The 26,957-nt window shown below is 41.2% G+C and overlaps 1 protein-coding gene and 1 long non-coding RNA gene across 4 annotated transcripts in view; one reads left to right on the top strand and one right to left on the bottom strand.

The window, feature by feature from the left end:
- ARSB (arylsulfatase B) overlaps nucleotides 1-26,957 on the top strand; it is a 235,441-nt gene that overhangs the window by 81,896 nt on the left and 126,588 nt on the right. For all 3 annotated transcript variants that reach the window (XM_073234738.1, XM_073234740.1, XM_037000068.2), the window contains exon 5: nucleotides 22,980-23,223. In XM_073234738.1, coding sequence (XP_073090839.1) covers nucleotides 22,980-23,223 — 244 coding nt within the window. The remainder of the gene's footprint in view (nucleotides 1-22,979; nucleotides 23,224-26,957) is intronic.
- On the bottom strand, nucleotides 164-21,429 carry LOC140848476 (uncharacterized). Its single transcript, XR_012129436.1, has 3 exons — nucleotides 21,334-21,429; nucleotides 11,664-11,728; nucleotides 164-530 (listed from the first exon to the last, which is right to left on the bottom strand). It is a non-coding gene; the product is annotated as an uncharacterized lncRNA (long non-coding RNA).

Below are 26,957 nucleotides of genomic sequence, written 5' to 3' on the forward strand. Positions count from 1 at the left end.
TGACATTCTGGGAAAGGCAGAACTTTAAAAATGGGGAAAAACATGAGTGGTTGCCAGGGGTTAAGGGTGGGTTGGAGGGTCTCACTACAAAGGGGCCACACAAGGAAGTGATTCTGGGGTGAGGGGGTTCTCGATCTTGATTGTGGTGCTGGTTCTCTATTTCTTAAGAACCTTTGCAAAGGGTCATAGAACTGCACAGCAAACAGGTGAATTTTGCTGTATATAAATCAGAAAATCAAAATAAATCACTAGCATACCATTTCATATCTGATGAGGTTGATATCTCTTCATGATTACATGAAGTATAGAAAAGATTCATGTCATCTTCTATAGAAGTCATTTTCTTCTTGATTCCACATTGAAACTTGCAGGAAGCAAAAAATGGAATCTACAGCGAAATGGTCTCTTTGAGTATATGCACAAGGCTTTCAAAAAGATAATTTGGTGCCTCACATGCCAGGCAGAGGTTTTGGTTGTGTCAGCTTGATGCAAAAGGCCCCGGTGAGAAACTGAAGTATAAAAGTAGGAGCCTGGGGCGGAGCCAAGATGGCGGCGTGAGTAGAGCAGTGGAAATCTCCTCCCAAAAACACATAGAGCTATGAAAATATAATAAAGAAAAATCTTCCTAAAATAGAGACCACAGGACACAGGACAACATCCAGACCACATCCACACCTGCAAGAACCCAGCGCCTTGTGAAGGGGGTAAGATACAAGCCCCAGCCCGGCGGGACCCAAGCGCCCCTCCCCCCGGCTCCCGGCGGGTGGAGAGAAACCGGAGCGGTTTTTTTTTTGGCGAGCGCTTTTTGGAAGCCTTAGAGGGACGGGCCCCCGTTGCTGGGGAGGCAGGGTGGCGGGACCGGTGAGGAGGTGCCTGGGAACGGCGCCGGACGACAAAGAATATCCCGCGTTTCTCCCTGCGAGACCTGGGGGCGGGTGCCTGAGACCGGTGCCTGAGGACGGAGGAGGTCGCGCGTTTTTCCCCTTTTTTTTTTTCTCTTTTGGGCGAGCGCTTTTTGGAAGCCTTGAAGGGACGGGGACCCCAGTGCTAGGGAGGCACGGTGGCGGGACTGGTGAGCGGGTGGCTGGGACCGGCGCCTGAGGACAAAGAATATCCCCCGTTTTTCCCTGCGGGACCGGTGGGCGGGTGCCTGAGACCGGCACTTGAGGACAGAGGAAATCGCGCGTTTTTCCCCTTTTTTTTTTCTCTTTTCTGCGAGTGCTTTTTGGAAGCCTAAAAGGGACAGGGACCCCGGTGCTAGGGAGGCAGGGCGGCGGGACTGGTGAGCGGGTGCCTGGGACCGGCACCTGAGGACAAAGAATATCCCGCATTTTTCCCTGCGGGACCGGTGGGTGGGTGCCTGAGACCAGCACCTGAGGACGGAAGAAATCGCGCGTTTTTCCCCTTTTTTTTTCTCTCTTTTTGCCAAGTGCTTTTTGGAAGCCTTGAAGGGACAGGGACCCCGGTGCTAGGGAGGCAGGGCGGCGGGACTGGTGAGCGGGTGCGTGGGACCAGTGCCTGAGGACCAAGAATATTGAGCGTTCCTTCCCTGCGGGACCGGTGGGTGGGTGCTTTTTGGAAGCCTTGAAAGGACAGGGACCCTGGTGCTAGGGAGACAGGGCAGCAGGACCAGTGCGCGGGTGCCTGGGACCGGCACCTGAGGACAAAAAAAAAAAAAAAAAAAAAATCGCTTGTTTTTTCCTTTTTTTTTCCTTTTTTTTTTTTTCTCTTTCTTTCTGTTCCCTCTCTCATTGTTGCTGTTGTTGTTTTGGTTTGGAGAGTGCTTTTTGGAAATCTTAAAGGGGCAGGACAGGTCACTTAGACCAGAAGCAGGGAATCTGGGGATCTCTGGGCACTCTAACCCCCTGGGCAGCAGGGAGCACAGAGGCCCCTTACGGAGATAAATAGTCTCCTGGCTGCTCCCCCTCCAACGGGGCTCCACCATTTTGGAGGAAGAGCCCCAGCCAGGCCAAGCCCACAGCAACAGCGGAGATAAACCCCAAAGCAACTGGGCAGGAAGCAGAAGCCCTGTCTGCGCACAGCTGCCCAGCACAAGCCACTAGAGGTCGCTATTCTCCCAGGAAAAGGCTACAAACCAACAAGAAGGGAAGCTCTTCCAGCGGTCACTTGTACCAGCTCTGCAAACTATCTCTATCACCATGAAAAGGCAAAACTACAGGCAGACAAAGATCACAGAGACAACACCTGAGAAGGAGACAGACCTAACTAGTCCTCCTGAAAAAGAATTCAAAATAAAAATCATGAACATGCTGACAGAGATGCAGAAAAAAATGCAAGAGCAATGGGATGAGATGCAGAGAAAAATGCAAGAGCAGTGGGATGAGATGCAGAGAAAAATGCAAGAGCAGTGGGATGAAGTCCGGAAGGAGATCACAGATGTCAGGAAAGAGATCACAGAAGTGAAACAATCCCTGGAAGGATTTATAAGCAGAATGGATAAGATGCAAGAGGCCATTGAAGGAATAGAAGCCAGAGAACAGGAACGTATAGAAGCTGACATAGAGAGAGATAAAAGGATCTCCAGGAATGAAACAACACTAAGAGAAATATGTGACCAATACAAAAGGAAAAACATTCGTATTATAGGGATACCAGAAGAGGAAGAAAGAGGAAAAGGGATAGAAAGTGTCTTTGAAGAAATAATTGCTGAAAACTTCCCCAAACTGGGGGAGGAAATAATCGAACAGACCATGGAATTATACAGAACCCCCAACAGAAAGGATCCAAGGAGGACAACACCAAGACACATAATAATTAAAATGGCAAGGATCAAGGACAAGGAAAGAGTTTTAAAGGCAGCTAGAGAGAAAAAGGTCACCTATAAAGGAAAACCAATCAGGCTAACATCAGACTTCTCAACAGAAACCCTACAGGCCAGAAGAGAATGGCATGATATACTTAATGCAATGAAACAGAAGGGCCTTGAACCAAGGATACTGTATCCAGCACGACTATCATTTAAATATGATGGTGGGATCAAACAATTCCCAGACAAGCAAAAGCTGAGGGAATTTGCTTCCCACAAACCACCTCTACAGGGCATCCTACAGGGACTGCTCTAGATGGGAGCACCCCTAAAAAGAGCACAGAACAAAACACACAACATATGAAGAATGGAGGAGGAGGAATAAGAAGGGAGAGAAGAAAAGACTCTCCAGACAGTGTATATAACAGCTCAATAAGCGAGCTAAGTTAGGCAGTAAGATACTAAAGAAGCTAACCTTGAACCTTTGGTAACCACGAATCTAAAGCCTGCAATGGCAATAAGTACATATCTTTCAATAGTCACCCTAAATGTAAATGGACTTAATGCACCAATCAAAAGACATAGAGTAATAGAATGGATAAAAAAGCAAGACCCATCTATATGCTGCTTACAAGAAACTCACCTTAAACCCAAAGATAAGCATAGACTAAAAGTCAAGGGATGGAAAAACATATTTCAGGCAAACAACAGTGAGAAGAAAGCAGGGGTTGCAGTACTAATATCAGACAAAATAGACTTCAAAACAAAGAAAGTAACAAGAGATAAAGAAGGCCACTACATAATGATAAAGGGCTTAGTCCAACAAGAGGATATAACCATTCTAAATATATATGCACCCAATACAGGAGCACCAGCATATGTGAAGCAAATACTAACAGAACTAAAGAGGGAAATAGACTGCAATGCATTCATTGTAGGAGACTTCAACACACCACTCACCCCAAAGGATAGATCCACCGGGCAGAAAATAAGTAAAGACACACAGGCACTGAACAACACACTAGAACAGATGGACCTAATAGACATCTATAGAACTTTACATCCAAAAGCAACAGGATATACATTCTTCTCAAGTGCACATGGAACATTCTCCAGAATAGACCACATACTAGCTCACAAAAAGAGCCTCAGTAAATTCCACAATATTGAAATTCTACCAACCAATTTTTCAGACCACAAAGGTATGAAAGTAGAAATAAATTCTACAAAGAAAACAAAAAGGCTCACAAACACATGGAGGCTTAACAACATGCTACTAAATAATCAATGGATCAATGAACAAATCAAAATAGAGATCAAGGAATATATAGAAACAAATGACAACAACAACACTAAGCCCCAACTTCTGTGGGATGCAGCGAAAGCAGTCTTAAGAGGAAAGTATATAGCAATCCAGGCACACTTGAAGAAGGAAGAACAATCCCAAATGAATAGTCTAACATCACAATTATTAAAACTGGAAAAAGAAGAACAAATGAGGCCTAAAGTCAGCAGAAGGAGGGACATAATAAAGATCAGAGAAGAAATAAACAAAATTGAGAAGAATAAAACAATAGCAAAAATCAACGAAACCAAGAGCTGGTTCTTTGAGAAAATAAACAAAATAGATAAGCCTCTAGCCCAACTTATTAAGAGAAAAAGAGAGTCAACACAAATCAACATAATCAGAAATGAGAATGGAAAAATCACGACAGACTCCACAGAAATACAAAGAATTATTAAAGACTACTATGAAAACCTATATGCCAACAAGCTGGAAAACCTAGAAGAAATGGACAACTTCCTAGAAAAATACAACCTCCCAAGACTGACCAAGGAAGAAACACAAAAGTTAAACAAACCAATTACAAGCAAAGAAATTGAAACAGTAATCAAAAAACTACCCAAGAACAAAACCCCGGGGCCGGACGGATTTACCTCGGAATTTTATCAGACACACAGAGAAGACATAATACCCATTCTCCTTAAAGTGTTCCACAAAATAGAAGAAGAGGGAATACTCCCAAACTCATTCTATGAAGCCAACATCACCCTAATACCAAAACCAGGAAAAGACCCCACCAAAAAAGAAAATTACAGACCAATATCCCTGATGAATGTAGATGCAAAAATACTCAACAAAATATTAGCAAACAGAATTCAACAGTATATCAAAAGGATCATACACCATGACCAAGTGGGGTTCATCCCAGGGATGCAAGGATGGTACAACATTCGAAAATCCATCAACATCATCCACCACATCAACAAAAAGAAAGACAAAAACCACATGATCATCTCCATAGATGCTGAAAAAGCATTTGACAAAATTCAACATCCATTCATGATAAAAACTCTCAGCAAAATGGGAATAGAGGGCAAGTACCTCAACATAATAAAGGCCATATATGATAAACCCACAGCCAGCATTATACTGAACAGCGAGAAGCTGAAAGCATTTCCACTGAGATCGGGAACCAGACAGGGATGCCCACTCTCCCCACTGTTATTCAACATAGTACTGGAGGTCCTAGCCACGGCAATCAGACAAAACAAAGAAATACAAGGAATCCAGATTGGTAAAGAAGAAGTTAAACTGTCACTATTTGCAGATGATATGATACTGTACATAAAAAACCCTAAAGACTCCACTCCAAAACTACTAGAACTGATATCGGAATACAGCAAAGTTGCAGGATACAAAATCAACACACAGAAATCTGTAGCTTTCCTATACACTAACAACGAATCAATAGAAAGAGAAATCAGGAAAACAATTCCATTCACCATTGCATCAAAAAGAATAAAATACCTAGGAATAAACCTAACCAAGGAAGTGAAAGACTTATACTCTGAAAACTACAAGTCACTCTTAAGAGAAATTAAAGGGGACACTAATAAATGGAAACTCATCCCATGCTCATGGCTAGGAAGAATTAATATCGTCAAAATGGCCATCCTGCCGAAAGCAATATACAAATTTGATGCAATCCCTCTCAAATTACCAGCAACATTCTTCAATGAATTGGAACAAATAATTCAAAAATTCATATGGAAACACCAAAGACCCCGAATAGCCAAAGCAATCCTGAGAAAGAAGAATAAAGTAGGGGGGATCTCACTCCCCAACTTCAAGCTCTACTACAAAGCCATAGTAATCAAGACAATTTGGTACTGGCACAAGAACAGAGCCACAGACCAGTGGAACAGATTAGAGACCCCAGAAATTAACCCAAACATATATGGTCAATTAATATTTGATAAAGGAGCCATGGACATACAATGGCAAAATGACAGTCTCTTCAACAGATGGTGCTGGCAAAACTGGACAGCTACATGTAGGAGAATGAAACTGGACCATATTCTAACCCCATATACAAAGGTAAACTCAAAATGGATCAAAGACCTGAATGTAAGTCACGAAACCATTAAACTCTTGGAAAAAAACATAGGCAAAAACCTCTTAGACATAAACATGAGTGATCTCTTCTTGAACATATCTCCCCGGGCAAGGAAAACAACAGCAAAAATGAGCAAGTGGGACTACATTAAGCTGAAAAGCTTCTGTACAGCGAAAGACACCATCAATAGAACAAAAAGGAACCCTACAGTATGGGAGAATATATTTGAAAATGACAGATCTGCTAAAGGCTTGACGTCCAGAATATATAAAGAGCTCACACGCCTCAACAAACAAAAAACAAATAACCCAATTAAAAAATGGGCAGAGGAACTGAACAGACAGTTCTCCAAAAAAGAAATACAGATGGCCAAGAGACACATGAAAAGATGCTCCACATCGCTAATTATCAGAGAAATGCAAATTAAAACTACAATGAGGTATCACCTCACACCAGTAAGGATAGCTGCCATCCAAAAGACAAACAACAACAAATGTTGGCGAGGCTGTGGAGAAAGGGGAACCCTCCTACACTGCTGGTGGGAATGTAAATTAGTTCAACCATTGTGGAAAGCAGTATGGAGGTGCATCAAAATGCTCAAAACAGACCTACCATTTGACCCAGGAATTCCACTCCTAGGAATTTACCCTAAGAACACAGCAATCAAGTTTGAGAAAGACAGATGCACTCCTATGTTTATCGCAGCACTATTTACAATAGCCAAGAATTGGAAGCAACCTAAATGTCCATCTGTAGATGAATGGATAAAGAAGATGTGGTACATATACACAATGGAATACTACTCAGCCATAAGAAGTGGAAAAATCCAACCATTTGCAGCAACATGGATGGAGCTGGAGAGTATTATGCTCAGTGAAATAAGCCAAGCAGAGAAAGAGAAATACCAAATGATTTCACTCATCTGAGGAGTATAGGAACAAAGGAAAAACTGAAGGAACAAAACAGCAGCAGAATTACAGAACCCAAAAATGGACTAACAGGTACCAAAGGGAAAGGAACTGGGGAGGATGGGTGGGCAGGGTGGGATAAGGGGGGGGAAGAAGAAGGCGGGTATTAAGATTAGCATGCATGGGGGGGAGGGAGAAAGGGGAGGGTGGGCTGCACAACACAGAGAGGACAAGTAGTGACTCTACCACATTTTGCTAAGCTGATGGACAGTAACCGTAATGGGGTTGTTAGGGGGGACCTGATATAGGGGAGAGCATAGTAAACATAGTATTCTTCATGTAAGGGTAGATTAAAAATTTAAAAAAAAAAAAAAAAAGAAAGAAAGAAAGAAAGAAAAGGGGATTACTCGTTAACAGGATAAAACTATTGGTAAATCAAAGATCAACGCATGCTTTAAATATCCTTAATGTTGATCACTTAAAGGGTGTCAGATGATCAGCTATGGAGGTACTCTTTTCTGATAATATTCCTTTCTCTTAATTAAAAAAAAAAAAAAAAAAGCAGTTACTGTGTGCTGACCTCCAATGAGTTCTGCACAGTGGTATAGAGGGCATGTCAAAGTGTGGGCAAAGGGTCTGTTTGTTTCTACGCAGAAGATCAAGGCCTAGCTTGGATACCCAGAAAATGAAATAAGATACGATATGAGGAGGAGCTTCCGGCATCAGCACTCTCTGGAGGACTCGTGCCGGGGGATGTTCATCAAAAAGCCTCCCCAGGGATCCGGACGATGCTGCGGTTGTGGCTGCATCCAGCCCACCGTCTCCTGGACTTGCCATAAGAAGGAGGAGGGAGATGTCTAGGCTGGCATGTGCATACATTGAGACAACGAATTTGACTGGATCTGTACTGTTGGAACTCAACCAGGAGTTGGGAGGGGTGCAAGTTGTAGCACCCCAAAATCTCATGACTATAGACTATCTATGGTTAAAAGAACATATGGGATGTGAACAGATCCCAGAAATGGGCTGCTTTAATTTGTCTGATGGTTCAAGTACAGTTGGAAAATATCCATCATATTATAGATAAATTTTCACAAATGCCTAGGGTGCCTAAATGGTTTTCTTGGCTTCACTGGAGATGGCTGGTAATTATAGATTTGCTTTGTTTATGTCACCGTATTCCTATTATGTTAATATGTGTGTGCAAATTAGTTAGTAGTTTAAAACCTATACATACTTAAGGTACTCTACAAGAAGATATGTCAAAGAAATAATCAATCCTCCCAAGTTTCCTTCATATGCTACATCTATAGCTTTTCTTCTTCCTTCCTAATTACAAACCTTAAATAGAATTCGTGCCTCATATCGAATTTACCGAGTATCATAATTCCTCCAGGTGGTAAAGATACCTCGAGACAAATGCTGGGCATAGAAGCCACAGGGCATAAATCTGCAAAGAAGTAAAAAGCTAACCTTTGCAAACAATATGGCTTCTCTCTCACTTACCAACTTTACATTTCCCTGTATGGCCCCGGAAGATGACTGGTTAGCCAGAGACGGGTAAGATTCCTCAAGGGAGGAACAACCTAAGACAGGCACAGTCGCAGGGGGGCCATCAGGTGAGAATTTGGGGATCAACAGAGGTGAGGCTCAGAACCTCACCCCCCCTGCTTTGAGAGAAATCTTCTGCATCCGTGGATGTCTTGCTGCCCTTGTCTAGCCTGGATTAATACTTAGTCCATAGGCACACACCTGATCATCTGATCATCTACATTTGCCTTCTTACAGCACTAAACTATGTTTTCTACCTTTATCTTGCATCTACCTACCACTTCAGCATTTTATTAAAAATAAAAATAATAATAATAATAGGAGAAATGGGGGATCAACATATAAATCAAGTACAAAAATCAAATGAATATTCATATTTGACCTGATGGTTTATAGGTCATATTGCATGATCAAAACCGAAAGTTTCTGTGATGAATGCCCTTGTACTGTTCACCATGTAAGAATTTATTCACTCTGTAAGAATTCGTTCACCATGTAAGAACTTGTTCGTTATGCTTCAGAAGATTGGAGACTGACGAGAATTAGGCTTGAGATGGATTAATGATTGTACATTGAGCATTGACCCCCCTATACTGAATTTTATTGTTGTTAACAACCATTTGATCAATAAATATGAGAGATGCCCTCTCAAAAAAAAAAAAAAAAAAAAAAAAAAAAAGTAGGAGCCTGTAAGAGAAAGAGAGACACTTTGATTCTGGTAAAGATCTGTTTTTAAAAGCCCCATGAATCTGGTGGAAACAAGAACAAAGAATCTGATATGTCCTGGAAGCTCTGTGTTTTGTTAATTAGGGTGGAACCTAGAATACCCTGCCTAGGAGAATCACATCTGTTGTACTAAGGTACATCCCTGCCTGTGTTTTCAAATATACATGGGGTGGTCAGGCTTGGATGGTTTCCATGAAGCAGGCTATATATATTCCTGTGACATCACAAAGAGTTTTCATGAATATAGGATTTCTTCCTTAACCCACCTCTCACCCAATGGTCAAAAAGTAAGGATGGATGCTTAACTGCAGTAAGAACCCACCCCTGACCAGAGCTGCACTTTCTCCCACTGCTGCTTCTGCCTTTCAAGTTTTATCATCCCTGTGCTCCCACCTATACCATTATGGGGCTTATCAGTTTTTATACACAAATGTGTGGGGAAAACTGTTGGTTTTAAGAAACCATTGCTTACTCCCAAGTGACAAAGATATTCTCTTACATTTTTCTATAAAAGTTTTATGGTTTGAGCTTTTATGTTTAGGTCTTTGGTCCATCTTTGTTTTCCTCAATTTTGTTAAGATATGATTCATATTAACATAAAATTCACCCTTTTAAAGTGTACAAGTCATCAGTTATATTCACAAAGTTATACAATCATGACCATCATCTAATGTTTTTATTACCATCACCCACAAAAAAAATCCTGTATCTATTAGCATTCCCCCTTCCTCCCAATCTAGATAACCACTAATCTACTTTCTGTTTGTATAGATTTGACTATTCTGGACATTTCATATATAGTTGACCCTCGAATAGCGCAGGGATTAGGGAAGCTACCCTGTGAGTTGAAAATCCATGTGTACCTTGACTCACCCAAAATTGAACTACTAAGAGCCTACTGTTGACTGGAAGCCTTACCAGTGACATAAACAGTTGACTAACACATGTTTTGTATGTTATTATATACTGTGTTCTTATAATATAAGCTAGAGAAAAGAAAATGTTTTTTCAAATGGTTATAAACCTCCAAAAAATTTTCGAGTACATTTACTGAAAAAAATCCATGTGTAAGTGGACCAACACAGTTCAAACCTTTGGTGTTCAAGGGTAAACCGTAAGTGGAATAATACAGTATGTGATCTTCTGTGTCTAGCTTTTTCCATTAGCAAGATGTTTTCAAAGTTCTTTCATACTGTAGCATGTATTAGTACTTCCTTTCTTGTTATTATTGAATAATACCCTCTTTTTTTTTTTTTTTGCTACATATTGCTGAAAATATATCACATTTTCTTTATCCGTTCATCAGTTAGTAGACATTGGGTGTTTCCATTCTTCTGGTTTTGAAGAATAATGCTGCTGTGAACATGCATATACACATTTTGGGGTGGACATATGTGTTCGTTTCTCTTGGTCATACATCTAGGAATGGGATTTCTGGTTTATATGGTAACTCTATGTTTAACTTTTTGAGGAACTACTAAACTATTTCCAAAGCAGCAAAACCATGTTAAATTCTCACCAGCAATGTATGAGGGTTCTGGTTTTTCCACATCATCTCCAACATTTGTCATTTTCCTTTTTATTATAACCATCCTAGTAAGTGTGAAGTGGTATCTCCTTGTGGTTCTAATGTGTATCTCCCTGATGACTAGTGATATTGAGAATTTTTTTCATGTGCTCTTTGGCCACTTGTGTATCTTCTTTGGAGAAATATATATTTAAGTCCTTTGCTCATACTTTAATTTCTTTTTAAAAAACGAGCTGTAATATGACCCATCTTCAGGTAATTTTTATGTATGTTGTGAAGTGGGGATGGGCCAAAGTTCTTTTTTCCCCCCTGTAGATATCCAATTACTCTAGAATCATTTGTGGCAAGGAATTCTTGATTGGTTTATTTGGCACCTTTGTTAAATACCAAATGATCATTTAAGTGTGGTTCTTTTACTAGGCTCCCTATTCCAGCACCATGCTGTCTTGATTAGTATAGCTTTATACAGTGGGTCTTGAGTTGGGTAGTGTAATTCTTGCGACTCTGTGCTTCTGTTTGCAAATTACTTGCAATCCAAGGATAACCTCACTGTGTCATCATGACTGTGACAGAGTAATGGCCCCTTCTCTTTCTCCAAACATGTTCACATTTTACAGCCCTGAACCCATGAATATTATGTTAGCTGATGCAGAGGAATTAAGGTTGCCAGTCATCTGAACTGTTGTCTGATTGGGCCTAATGTTATCACAACGGTTGTAAAAGTGGAAGAGATAGACAAAGAGGAGGTCAAAGTAATATGATGTGAGAAAGATTCAGCCTACCAGTGCTGGCTTTGAAGTTGAAGGAGGAGGATCTTGAGCCAAGGAAATCAAGCAATCTCTAGAAGCTGAAAATCGCAAAGGAACAGATTCTTTAGAGCCTTCAGAAGTGAATGCAACCCTTCCAGCACCTTGATTTTAGCCCTTTGAGACTTGTATCAGACTTCTAACCTATAGAACTATAAGATGATAAATTTGTGGTGTTGAAGCTGCTAACGTTTATGATAATTTGTTATGGCAGCAATGGAAAACAATACATTAATATATTATCACTTTTATATATAGTTGGATTTGATCCACTAAGATTTTGTTAAGGATTTTTGCACCTCTGTTCATTGTAGTTTTCTTTTTCTTTTTTCTTTTTTTGTAATCTCTTGGTTTTAGAATCGGAGTAATGCCAGCTTCCTAGAATAAATTGGGAATTTGGGCTCCTCTCTGTTTTGTGGAGAAGTTTGTATAGAGTGAGTATTATTTCTCCTTTAAATATTTCACAGTTACAAGTGAAGCCATTTGAGCCTGGAGTTTTCTTTATGGGAAGTTTTTAATTACAAATTTCAATTTCTTTAATAGATGTAGAGCTACTTAAGTTATCTACTCTTGAGTGAATGTTAGTAGCTTTTTGAGAACTTAATTGCTGGAAAAAAGTGGTTAAAATTTGGCTTATTTCCTTTTTTAAAGAAAGAAGCACTTTTGAATATTTGTAGTACACTATAACATTTTAGATCTGAAAAGTAATTATTATGAGATTGCATAAACAATAACACAAATACACCATATGTTGGCAACAAGACATAGTAAGTCTGAGTCTTCTTCACTAGGAAATCAATTATGATTTGGCCTCCCATGCATTTGAACCATTCATATGGGGCATGAACATGCAAGCCACTGTGATAGGTAAATTTACATTGTAAATCAATGATTATATGTATCACTTACAGTGGTTCTGTCCTGAGAGGTAGAGCCTTGTTCCATGTGCTGGTAGAATTATTTGTGAGCCTGTAGAACTTCAGATCCGACCTCAGATGATAATAAATTCACAAAGTAATGAATGCCAACCTGGAGAGCCTCTTGAAATAGAGGTCATTGCCTTTGCCTGGCCATATGTCCCAATTTGCCATTATGTAGGGCAGTGGTTCTTAAGGAGAGAATTTTGGAAATTTGCATGGGTGCTACTAGCACTTAGTGGACAGAGGTCCAGGATGCAGTGCCTCTAAAAATCCTGCATGTGAGGAGCTGTGTATCTTAAGCCTTATATATAGCTTACAAATTTCCTGCTGGTTAGGCATGAGGACTAAAACACATATTTATAATTTTCTGAGTCTAGAACCTCATCTAGTTTTGCATAGACACTGTAGTTTTTGCATGGCTTTATAGACACTTTATATTCTAACTTTTATTCTCGTATTCATCCCTGCTCACTTTCATTTTTCTGTACTTTTAGTACAGAAATGGCTTCCTTGAAGTCCAAATTTACCTGTATAGTACACACAATTATCTCACCACTTTGTTACGTCTTTTAGGATTGAGCCTTCACATTTTCATATGAAATACATGCTATTTTATTATCAGTTGCCTCTTCCTTTTTATATTACATTTAGAGCTTGTTTTACAAATTAGATGTGTGAGTATAATCTTATGTATGAATTCCGTTACAAGACAGTGAAAAGATCGTTACAAAATAATAGTTATGAAAAGAAGGTTTTAGGTTTGATATAGAAACAAGCTTTTTATCCTATTTCAGAACTTTTCCAATTATTATAGTTGCTATTATATAAAAAGGTAAAATCTGTGAATGAGCCCATAGGTGGGTCACCTATTATACATCCACACACAAAAAAAACAACCACAGCAATAAAAATGGATTCATCTGTTTCACCTGCAAAGTAACCCAACATAGCTGTGATATCCATCAGACACAGAGCATCCAGCCGTAATGCTCACACTCATGATAGTGATCACAGACTTCAGTCCACAAACTTAGATATGCAACAAGTGTAATGCTTCTTCTTCCCCCCACCATAGCTGTACTCAGTACTACCAGGGTCCAGTTCTGCTGGGTGGAGTGAATCTGGTTTCAGTTAAGTCGGGTCAACTAGGTTAGTTCAAAGTCTCTTTGTCTATCCCTGGCTGGCCTCCAGAGAACCAAAGCATTGGAGCTGAGGGAAGTGTCTGGTCCCTAGTCATCATCCCTACATGCTCTATGCAGGAGCCTTCATGTGTCATCATCCCTACATGCTCTATACGGGAGCCTTCGTGTTCCTTTCTGGTCTTTTTGTGTAATCCATCTCGATTATGCTGCAACCTCCTTGCCTGCAGAGACTTGGGCCATCTCTTGCCTCATCTGTGCTCTTCTCAACAGCAAATGAAAACCATTCACCTTTGGGGCTGCATCTTCTTCCACACAGTGGTGTAAGGGCCTGTGACCCTACAACCATTGCCACCTGCTGCTGCCAGACCACACTGGGCACAGGGCAATGCAAAGGGCCTCACTGTCCCCACTGCCCCCAGGCCCCCTGGATGAGGTCCCAGTTGATTCTACTCTTGGGTTCCACACCTGTCATTTCCTCTACCATGGGATGCAGTCCTGAGGCCAGGGCCCACGGTGCCTCCTTAGGCTCACAGCCCTGTCCTCGCTCTGCTTGCAGTCCTCTCTCTTCCCCTAACTGAGTGATTAAGCTAAACCTATGACATCGTCAGGCTGCTGATTACCCCTTCCCTGAGGCTGTACCCACTGCCCTGCCTACTTCCCGGGCAGGTGGAAGTCACAGGGCAACAGGAATTACAGGGAGTAAGAAAAGCCCTGACTTACTATTTTAATGCATCCTGAGGTGCCCTGTTTGACCTGTAATCATTTTCATCTTTTCAATGTATAGGCTTAGCTCTGCCGGGAGAGTAAAGTTGCTGTGTGCTTGTGGTTGTGTCCTCTGCTGGAAGATGACAGGTGGAGGTGGTCACATTCCATTGATGTAGATGGGATTCGTGTCATGAATATGGATATAAACCTTTTTCTAGGTCTAAACTATCCTTAATTATACTATGAGCCTCTTGCCATCTTAATATGGTCATCATTTACTTTTTTTTATTAGTGTATATGCTTCATACAGTGGTATCCTTAATGTACATCAGTGTGGATCACTTAATGTTGGAGAAACAGGTAAATATGCTTTTAGCTTGTGGTCTACTTTTAAAATTCACATTTTTTCTTCTTCCCTTACCCTTAGGATGGTCTCTATGGAGACCATCTCCAGCAATCTGCACCTTCCTAATTTTCAGATTCTAGCATGCTGTGAAATGAGGAAGCCAGGTACCATCACCAGACCAGTATCTGGGAATAAAGGGATCTTATTGCAGGGACTTGATGAGCCTTTTGTGGTTACTCAGGGGCATTTGATTTGTGTTTGGTCTTTTTTTTTTTTTTAATCCTGATTCATGCTGTTTAGGACATGATGCTTTTCCCTGATATTGGACCTTCCTATTTCAACATCACTGTGTCTCCTGATAAAATGCCTCTTGCCTCTCCTTAGGCACAGAGTTCTCCTTTCCTCCAGCTGCTTCCCTCCCAGTACCTGTTTGGGGTCACCAGGATTTCTCCTCCCTCTCCCCGTTCCCAGCCTGGGCAGAAGGGTCCTGCTGCCTGCATGGTCAGGAGAACCTGGAGTCTGAGGACTCCGAGTTTGTTTCACTTTGGCTTTGGAGCAAGTGTTACCTGCAGATCTGAAGAGAAACATTTTCTTGTACCTTTATTAAGTATGCATTCAACATTTGAAATATTTGTTTAATTCCTTTAACAAACTTCTTAATATATAGGTGTATTAAATTATTCTTGTTCTGCCATTGAATGTTTCACTCTTCTGTTCTTCCAAGAGGATTGTGCTGACAATGTTCTCATGACTTATGTTTGTCTCTCCCTTTGTAATTTGTCACACATATACCAGTGAGCTCCTTTAGCATTTAGCAAACCTCAGAGAAGAGCTCTGGGGAAACAAAACTGCCTGTTCTAAGCTCAGTTTAGTTTATTGGTTTTTCTGAGGAACTTTAAAATCTTATCTTACTACATACAAAGTAAAGATCCAATAAAATGTTGTTTCTGCTTCAGGGGTAAATTCAGAACATTTAACTTGTATTATATATTTGGAAATATAAAGATAAATTAACTGATGCTTGCCCACATAGAATGTTAGCTTTCTCTGATTCAATTCTCTCTGAAAAATCACTGGCCTCAATTCCCATCTTTCTCACCATGCAAGTACACTTGTATTATATTTAATACTATATATATATATATGTATATATATATATACATATATATATATATAGCAACTATAATTCTTTTTTCTGTTGATGGTATTTTCATTTCTCTCCTGCTGTCCTTGAAATTGCCAGACTCTAAAGCCCTTCTGTGCTACTTTTTCATCTATTACTTCTCAGTTGGCATTACTGATGGATAAACAGCTATCTAATAAAAAAAAGTATCTGGCCACCTTAAAGGAGTTTCAGGTCTTGAAGGGGAGATAAATAATTATTGAATAAACTATTATACTCTTTCAAAGTGGCAAACAGTTTCAGTTCGCCCCCAAATTCATAATTTCATTAGTAAAAAATATTAAGCATTCTTTCAAGATCAAACTGAAGGGAAAACAAGGAGGGCTTTAGTTTTAAAAAAGAATAGAGCAAACATTTGGTATACTTTTACTGGCTGTAAATACTCTAAACATGGGGCATCTGTGCTTATTGTTATAGGGGATCCAGGATTTGGAGATCAAATTTAGCATTACCCATTCCATTTGAGAGTAACTCACAGCAATGTGTACTTATCCTACAACTTTCATTTAAGGTTCTCCAAGATCTGCGACTTCCTCTGCTTTAAATTACAGAAAAAAGTCCAGCTGTTTGCCTAAAAATATGTAATAAATTAGGACAGTGTTTTCCAGGTCCCAGTACTATTTTACTTTAAGAGACCAAATGTTTTCAATCTTTCAACAGACTTTTGAGTCTTTCATTCTTAATAAATTTTAAATGAGAGATAGAATCTTGTTGGTATCTCATCATTATAAGCAGTGACATTAGCCCCATTAAAATGAGGAAATCTTCTACTACAACACTATATAATTTTCTTTTTAATCCCCACTTATTCCGGTTTTGCCTTTTCCATGCATCTATCTTCCTTTATCGGCAGCTCATTTGGTGGCTACATCAGTTATTTGGGTCTGGCTGCTAATACCATTCCACCAGAATCCTCCTTGTGCTAGCTCAGCAGGAATGTTCGCCTCGCTGGTTCTTTTAATTAAGGTGTAAAGTCTAATTGTGTCTGACTGGAAGGTAGGGATCAGAACATTTATCTGCCCTGAATGGTGCCAACCATTTAAAACCCCCACAAATATTCAAATGAATATATGAATAAAGATTCAGTCTCTGACATTTGATTTGAATCACCGGCTATGATTATTGTACCTCTTTCTTTGATAATTCATGTACATTATTTGAACTAGAAACAGAAAGTAGTCACCTGGCTCTGCCCCAGTAACAACAAAACCCTTCACAATTCATTGTATTTTTATTACTCTCAAGAAATTACCTGTAGAGAAGAGAAAGCAACCCAGAAGAGCTCTGTGCTTGTAAGATTTTCTTCTTTGAAAGTATGGTGTTTTAGAGTATAGCTATACTACCTAAATCTGGTCTATGTTTAATAAATACCCAGATGGGAGTCTGTTCTGCTCTGCATACTTCGATGCTGCTGCTGGTCGTGATCATCAGTGAAAATAGCTAGTGTTTATGGAGCACCATTTCTGTGCCAGGCTTTATATTAAGATGGGTATTGTTACCCTCATTTTTCAAATGAGGAAACAGGCTGAGAGAGAGAGTAATTTTCCCAGGCTCACAGCATGTAACACCTCTCCCATGAATACATTTTAGTGAAATTAGAACTGTGGCAATAGGGATGATAGGGAAAGATAAAGACAGTCATAAAACAGCTAGACACCTTTTTGTTTATGTTTAGTCATCATTCTGGCTAAAGTTTTCCTTAAGTTCTGGCAACAGAGTGTTCTTATGAGTATAGTTATTTTTGTCTTAAGAAGCACCCTTGATGTAGAGCACCCTGCCATCTGTGTAACTGCGTGGGGCCCCTGAGCCTCCTACTCTCTGTACCTGGGTGCTCCCATCTCTGGTGGGGGTTGGCTTTTTCCTGTCTTGGTTTAAGCTCCTCCCAGAGGCCCAATCACTGGCAGAGATCTTATCTCTTTTTCTACTCACTCCATAGAGAGAGGACCTTTTCTGTCTTGGCTGACATTTTCCTAAAACTAGAGTGGTCCCTGGTACATGGTGGGTGCTCTGGGAAGATTTGTTTAAGGGGTGAGTGAAGATGTTTTCCAGGCAGGACCAAAGTCCCTCAAATGCTTGTAATCAAATCCCTTTGACTTTAGTGTAGCAGATCAGGTGCCAGGTTGGGCAGACAATGCTGGTCTCTGTGGGTTTGATTGCGTAAATCCTCACAGGGGTCTAGGTGCCCCCCTACCATGCCTTACCCATATTCTGGTAAATAAGCAACATCTCTGTAAAGAACAGCTTCCTAAGTCAAAGTCAAGGCTGGGTGAAGGCTCAGAAAACACTGTACAGTAACAAAGCTAATTTTTAGTAACTTCAGTGTCAAATTTTGGTGGCCTTTTCTCCACTCGTTTATTTTTGAGCCCTTCTCTTGGCAGTTCTGCTAGATCCTGGAAATGCAAAGGAGATGAGACATTGTTCTTGCCCTTGAGAGGCAGAGTTTAAGGAGAAGACAAACCCATGAACAACTAATTAACGATATACAGAGATAAGTGCAATAGAAAAGGTGTGCATAAAGTATAGAAGCAAAGAGAGATAAAGTCTATTTGGGGAGTGAGCAAAAAGTTAATAGAAGATGTGACATTAAATTTAAGTCAGGCAGGTAAGAAGAGGTAGAGCATTTTAGGCAAAGGAACCAACATGTATATAGGCAAAGTCAGCATGAACAGGCATACCATATGCTAATAACAAGAATTTAGTTCTGTGTGATTGAAGCCCAGGGCACTTTTTACGGGGAAGGGCAGGAATTGCCCAAAAAGTAGGTTGGGGCTTGATGTGAAGGATTCTATATGTTTGACTGAAGTTTGAAATTTTTCCTGATTGGAAAGCAATTAGGTCTTTAAACATGGATGTGGCCTGATTGGATTTACTTTCACAGAGATGCCCTGACAACAACGTGTAGCAGTCTGTAAATTACCCCGAGTCCAGGTGAGAGAGATGTCAGACCCAGGGCAGTGGGGCTGGACAAGGGGTGATGGACTGGAAGTCCATTTTAGAGAGATTCGGCAGCAGTGAATGCATATTTAATCAGAATGACTGAATGGAGGGCAAGAGGGAAACAGGAGAACATTGGATTGTAATGGATTGTAAAGGAAGTGTCTGGGTAGGTAGTTTCTCTAAGATCTTCTAATAGGAGAAGTTTGAATTAATACCTAATCCTTTAGATGACTACTAAGACATAAACTAACTCTTTAATTTACATTTTAGTAATTTTAAATATTAGTCTGAAAGAATCAACCATCAGCAAACAGGCCCCATTTTTAGAAAGAGGGGCTGCTTTGTATTTGAATCATTCTGTCCCTTCATCTGTCCCATTCACGTTGGCACCCCTGTTCCGAGGGAAGTCCAGGCTCTGATGCCAAGCTGCTGGAACCTTCCTTGCTTTTCCTTCCAGGATCCCGAGGTCAGGGTGAGGAGGAGGTCTTGGACAAGCCCAGGCTGAAAGACCCATGGGGGCAACAAGATGGAGACAGACACTGATGGTTTAGGGCAGTCTTCCATAGCCAAGCCACAACAGTACATCATCGGGAATAGTCCTAAAAACTAATGTTGTTGTCATGGTTCCATTTTAATTTTTATCAGCTGGATATGGATGAGGTTTCATTCTCATATACTTAATGTTTGGCTCAGATGTTTGGCTAACCAATATTTTTCCATGATTTTTTGACAGTTTTTTCAGTAATGAATAATAAAGTGAGATTTGCCATCTGTATATGACAACATTTATTTTGACATTTCTAGACAGCAGAGGTTTTATAATTAGGTTTTCTCTCTGCCAAAAACATTGCTGAAGAACTATTTCCTTGCTTCATAGCTTCTTTTATTAGTGGGAGTCATCTTACTTTGATTTGGGTATTTTTTCATTAAGTCAATCAGGAAGTGAAACAACAAAATTTTCTCTTGAAAATTGTTTCTTAATAAGGACACAATTAACTTTTGCCCCCACAAAAAATTAGGATGGAAAATGAAAAGAAATGTGTTTGAAATGGTCGTGGCTCTATTGTCTTTTTAAGTTTTATGTCAGACTTAGGGGAGCAAAATAGTAAACTTTCTGTACCTGTTTCAAATGAACTTATTGCATGTTTGTTGTTACTCTGATCAATTTTATGTCCAACTCTTTGAAATCCCTGGAGACTGTACTATAACAGATGGACAGCACGCTGCATTTCAAAGGCCCACCTGTGGATTCTGTCCCTTTGCTGGGACATGGCAGCCACCCACCATATGCCACCTGTGGAGACGTAAGCCCCTAGTACAGCTGGATCACCCTCTTCATGTGGCTGCATCTGCACTGGCTCTGTGACAGGCAGTCCAAGAGAAGAAGTTGCTGGAGTGTCAGCTGACAGTGCTTTCTCTCTGGAATGCTCATGAAAAAATGACGGAGGAAGCCACACTGATAACAGATGAGAGAATGACTTATCATTGCTAATGGAAAAAACATCACAATGAGCTAATGGCAAAAACATCACCCACACTGCATCATCGGCCACCCCTAAGAAGAGGTGGCGACACCTTCCTCTTCCTACAGTAGCAACAGTGGCCAAATTCTCTTTATAGCCCAGAGTGTTTTCCTTTCTGAGTCATACCTGGAGGGCTGCTCCTAGAATCAGATTCCAGACCCAGCCACTCTTATCTCTGCCATCACCACTCTTATTTCCACCACCATCATCTAATATTTCTATATTGAGCACTAACAAACATGTGGAACTGAAAGAGACATTATAAAGTATCTCCAAAGAAGTGTATCTTTTTAAAATGGAGACAACATGCATCTTCTACAAGCATTGTGCCAGTACATTTATAGCAATCCAGACAGTAGGGTTAAACAGTAATGCTGCCTCAGCCATTCTTGACTTCATGGGTAACTGTTTCTCTCCAGTGTATTTTTGTGTAACATGAATGGCACCTTCTTTTAAGCTTTGATTTGTTGGCTGTGGGTGGCTGATGCTCAGTGAAGAATGAGGAGCATGGAGGAATTCCCTCTGTCTAAAAATGCTCGTCCCTTGTTTTGAATATACAGATCTGCTTGTGTGAAATGTAATGTATATTTAATAAACTGGCTTGGATGACTTTTTGGACCTTGAGTACTGACAAGAAGAGATGTGAGTTTAAGGAAAGGTTCTTGTAAGTCTGTGATAGCAAATGATGAGATTGACTGTCACCCACCCATGTTGAACAATCATTTCCTTCCTCTAATCTAGCCCAAGGCTCTCCTCCTCCCCCTCATAAACACAGAGAAGAACCAAGGACCCAGCATGGTAAGGGCTTGATCAGAAGCCTCCTTGGCACCAGAGCTTTGAACCTCTTACGTACCAGCACTAAGGTTCCCTTAACGGGAATTAATCATCACCTTGAAATAGCTCTCCTTCTGCTGTATCCTGTATGGAGATTGACTTCTTATAGTCTTCACAGAGAACTGAAGCTTTATGCGGCCTGTAGGCATAAGTTCTTCTCTACACCAGGGACATTAGTAGCATGGCACTCAGGGTCCAGAAGGCACCTGGGGAGGCACACAGACTTTATTTGAATCCTAGCTTTGCCACTTATTAGCTATCTGGCCTTACAAACCTTTTTTTTTAAGCAACAGAATGCTTGTAATAGTAGACTATTTGAGTTGTTGTAAATATTAGCTACCCTTATCGAGCAGGTACGTAGGTTGTGCCAGGTAGCCAGCCAAGTAATTATTATAAATGGTATCATTTAATTCTCACCATAATGCATGAGATAAGAATTATAATCTCCCTATTAAAGGTAGAGAAACTGAGGCAGCATATTATCTTGGATCACACAGCTAGTAGCTGGCATCAGGCTTTAATTTCAGATCTATCAGACTCCAGATTCTGTGAAAGATAATGTGAAATTAAAGTGGTGTCTGGTGCACAGTATATGCTTTACAAATGTTGGTACTCTTTCCTTCTGTGTGTATCCTGCAGCTTTGATAGATCTTGATTTCAGTGTTAGATTTTTGTTTGTAATGTTCTATAAAGCAGGTCTATCATACTGCCCTCATGTGGTTATTTGGATAACAGTGGTTTTTTAAAGTTTAATTGAAGTATAATATATATGCAAGTAGGTGTTATTAAATGTATCTCTAAAGTCACCCAAGTGTATGGATACGCTTGGAGATAATACGATTCTACAACCTCAGGTACACAAGAAATACCACGTTTTACTTCCTACAGTCCAACTTAATTTCTAACTGAGCTCCAACCAGCTGGTAGGATACTTACCGTCAGTCATTCTTGTAACTTCTCTGGCTTCATTTATGTCCTCCATTTCCTCAGTTGTCTTGGAAGAAAATCTGTTTCTTCCCTGGTACAGTGCATGATGAAGTTCGTCTTGCCATCTTGTTGAGAAGGGAGGGACTTTTCTTACAATTATTTTTTTCCACCCAGCTGCTTTGTTTTTAGAGAAGCCTACTGGAGAAATCTTCGACTTTTATACTTAAGAAAGAATCCAAATCACCAGGGAGTAGAATATTAATCCAGTTACCAGTTTAAATCTTAGAAAAATTATCCAGGAGGAAAATAAAAAGGTCTGTTATTCCCATTTACCAGGAGCTTTAAGACACTAAGTGAAACTCAGAGGTTTGTTTTCATATGGGAGGAGTGGCCCAGCTTACCTGGATTCATTCTCCCTTGTTACACAAAGTTGCATGCATGCATTTGAAGCCTAGCCATTGATTAGCCAGGGCTCTATCTCAAGCAGTTACTTTCAGGGGACTTCCTTGTTTTTTAGTGTCTTTAAATTGTTACTTTCAGGGTACTTCCTTGTCCTTAAATCCCTGACAAGTCTTTTTGTCAGATTTGTGCCACACCTATGTAATGGAGAGTAGTGTCAGGTGGGAGAAGGGTAGTTGGTACCGGAGAGGGTAAGGAGAAGTTATCTTTTTTGTTCTTAAGCTCTTTTTATCAACAACACACACAAAAGTCTTCTGTTATTATGTATATGTAATAGTTAACATGGCCCTCATACCAGGACCTAATTGTGTTTCAGATAATGGAGGGCAGACTTTGGCAGGTGGCAATAACTGGCCCCTTCGAGGAAGAAAATGGAGCCTCTGGGAAGGAGGCATTCGAGGCGTGGGCTTTGTGGCAAGCCCCTTGCTGAAACAGAAGGGTGTGAAGAACCGGGAGCTCATCCACATTTCCGACTGGCTGCCAACGCTGGTGAAGCTGGCCGGGGGAAGCACAAACGGCACCAAGCCTCTGGATGGCTTCGATGTGTGGAAAACCATCAGGTACCTGCATGTCTTTCTCTTTTTCTTCACAGAACAGAAACCACAAGTATAGCTGGACTCTACTGACTGAGAATGATAGCTCTTTTGTGAAAAATGATAGCTGAGCTTACAAATCAATGACTTTTTTTTTTTTATAAGAAATGCCTTTAGAAATATTTTAATTACATATATGTTTTAAGTTCTGGGTTTGAGATTGTGGCCCTGTGTTTTACAGGAAGAGAAAGATTGCCCTCAGCCACTCATACTCTGCAGGAGGTCTTTAAGTAGAGAAGCTTTTCTCAGTAGGATAGGGTATTGTTTGCTGCCTGCAGGGGGTCAGGGGCCCTGCCCTGTTGCCTGCCAGGAGAGTGGAGGACCAGGCAGACGGAAAGAGCTGGAATGCAAGCTAGGAACTAGCTGTTCATAAGTATCTAATGAACACCTACTATGTGCCAAGCACTGTTTTAGGTGCAGAGTTGTTAGGTGTAGACAAGATAGATAAGATCTTGGCTCTCATGGAGCTTATATTCTAATGGGGGGGAAAAAGAAAATATACAAGTAAATACATTAATAAGCAAGATGACTTCTGGTAGCAGGAAGCTCTATGAAGGCGACAAAACTTTGTTGTGATAGAGAGAGTGGGCATATATCTGGGGAGCAGAACCCATGCTGAGCTTTGGAAATGGTAGCAGTGCTTTTCCTGTTTGCCACCATAGTATAGAAAAGTGGTCCCCAAATGGGGAGGTGCATACCTTCAAAGGTAAAGGGAGAAAACCTTAAAACTTGTATTATTTGTATTTAATTTTATCTCATCCTTTGTAAGTATGTATTTTATACATAAGTAAGCTTTATATATTAGTAGATTAGTATATATATATATCCAATTTATAAATAAATGTACAAATATTGGAAATACTCTTTTTAACTGATGGAATGAGAGTTGTCTGGTATAATAGTTTTCAGGCTCTGATGTTACAGCAAGGGGTAATAGCTGATTGATAGGTTTCCTGGTGGCCAGGGGGAGACAACTTCCTCATGTTCTGCCTTCCTCATCCCACCCCAGATGCCCCATCTCAAAAATAATAGGGTTTCTATGCTTAGGAAATAAACTGTGGGGTATTTAGAGGTAAAGGATCATGATAACATGTAACATACCCTCAAATGAGTCAGAAAAAAATTGTTTGCATGTGCATTTCAATATATATCTCAATAGATACACAAAATGTGTGTGTGTGTGTGTGTGTGTGTGTGTATGTTTTCCTGTGAAACACATGGGTGCACACAGAGAGGATACAAACTGAGTCAAATATTAACAATAAAATAATCTGGGGGGCGGAGCCAGGATGGCGGCGTGAGTAGAGCAGGGGAAATCTCCTCCCAAAAACACATAGAGCTATGAAAATATACCAAAGAAAAATCTTCCTAAAATAGAGACCACAGGACACAGGACAACATCCAGACCACATCCACACCTGCAAGAACCCAGCACCTTGCGAAGGGGGTAAGATACAAGCCCCGGCCCGGCGGAACCCGAGCGCCCCTCCCCCCGGCTCCCAGCGGGCGGAAAGAAACTGGTGCGGTTTTTTTTTTGGCCAGTGCTTTTTGGAAGCCTTAAAGGGACGGGCCCCCATTGCTAGGGAGGCAGGGTGGCGGGACCGGTGAGCAGGTGCCTGGGACCAGCACCTGAGGACAAAGAATATCCCGCGTTTCTCCCTGTGGGACCGGCAGGCGGTTGCCTGAGACTGGAGCCTGAGGACGGAGGAAATGGCGCGTTTTTCCCCTTTTTTTTTCTCTTTTTTGCGAGTTCTTTTTGGAAGCCTAAAAGGGACAGGGACACCGGTGCTAGGGAGGCAGGGCGGTGGGACTGGTGAGCGGGTGCCTGGGACCGGAGCCTGAGGACAAAGAATATCGCGCGTTTTTCCCTGTGGGACCGGTGGGCGGGTGCCTGAGACCAGCACCTGAGGACGGAGGAAATCGCGTGTTTTTCCCCTTTTTTTCTCTCTTTTTGGCGAGTGCTTTTTGGAAGCCTTAAAGGGACAGGGACCCCGGTAATAGGGAGGCAGGGCGGCGGGACTGGTGAGCGGGTGCCTGGAACCAGCGCCTGAGGACAAAGAATATCAAGCGTTCCTTCCCTGCGGGACCGGTGGGTGGGTGCTTTTTGGAAGCCTTGAAAGGACAGGGACCCTGGTGCTAGGGAGACAGGGCAGCAGGACCAGTGAGCGGGTGCCTGGGACCGGCACCTGAGGACAAAAAAAAAAAAAAAAAAAAAAAATCGTGTGTTTTTTCCTTTTTTTTTTCCTTTCTGTTCCCTCTCTCATTGTTGCTGTTGTTGTTTTGGTTTGGAGAGTGCTTTTTTGAAGTCTTAAAGGGGCAGGACAGGTCACTTAGACCAGAGGCAGGGAATCTGGGGATCTCTGGGCACTCTAACCCCCTGGGCAGCAGGGAGCACAGAGGCCCCTTACAGAGATAAATAGCCTCCCGGCCGCTCCCCCTCCAACGGGGCTCCACCATTTTGGAGGAACAGCCCCAGAAAGGCCAAGCCCACAGCAACAGCGGAGATAAACCCCAAAGCAACTGGGCAGGAAGCAGAAGCCCTGTCTGCGCACAGCTGCCCAGCACAAGCCACTAGAGGTCGCTATTCTCCCAGGAGAAGGCCACAAGCCAACAAGAAGGGAAGCTCTTCCAGCAGTCACTTGTACCAACTCTGCAAACTATCTCTATCACCATGAAAAGGCAAAACTACAGGCAGACAAAGATCACAGAGACAACACCTGAGAGGGAGACAGACCTAACTAGTCCTCCTGAAAAAGAATTCAAAATAAAAATCATGAACATGCTGACAGAGATGCAGAGAAAAATGCAAGAGCAATGGGATGAGATGCAGAGAAAAATGCAAGAGCAGTGGGATGAGATGCAGAGAAAAATGCAAGAGCAGTGGGATGAAGTCTGGAAGGAGATCACAGATGTCAGGAAAGAGATCACAGAAGTGAAACAATCCCTGGAAGGATTTATAAGCAGAATGGATAAGATGCAAGAGGCCATTGAAGGAATAGAAGCCAGAGAACAGGAACGTATAGAAGCTGACATAGAGAGAGATAAAAGGATCTCCAGGAATGAAACAACACTAAGAGAAATATGTGACCAATAAAAAAGGAATAATATTCATATTATAGGGATACCAGAAGAGGAAGAAAGAGGAAAAGGTATAGAAAGTCTCTTTGAAGAAATAATTGCTGAAAACTTCCCCAAACTGGGGGAGGAAATAATCGAACAGACCATGGAATTACACAGAACTCCCAACAGAAAGGATCCAAGGAGGACAACACCAAGACACATAGTAATTAAAATGGCACGGATCAAGGACAAGGAAAGAGTTTTAAAGGCAGCTAGAGAGAAAAAGGTCACCTATAAAGGAAAACCCATCAGGCTAACATCAGACTTCTCGACAGAAACCCTACAGGCCAGAAGAGAATGGCATCATAAACTTAATGCAATGAAACAGAAGGGCCTTGAACCAAGGATACTGTATCCAGCACAACTATCATTTAAATATGATGGTGGGATTAAACAATTCCCAGACAAGCAAAAGCTAAGGGAATTTGCTTCCCACAAACCACCTCTACAGGGCATCCTACAGGGACTGCTCTAGAAGGGAGCACCCCTAAAAAGAGCACAGAACAAAACACACAACATATGAAGAATGGAGGAGGAGGAATAAGAAGGGAGAGAAGAAAAGAATCTCCAGACAGTGTATA

The sequence above is a fragment of the Manis javanica genome, chromosome 1, assembly GCF_040802235.1.
Source record: "Manis javanica isolate MJ-LG chromosome 1, MJ_LKY, whole genome shotgun sequence".
In the NCBI taxonomy this organism is placed as follows: domain Eukaryota; kingdom Metazoa; phylum Chordata; class Mammalia; order Pholidota; family Manidae; genus Manis; species Manis javanica.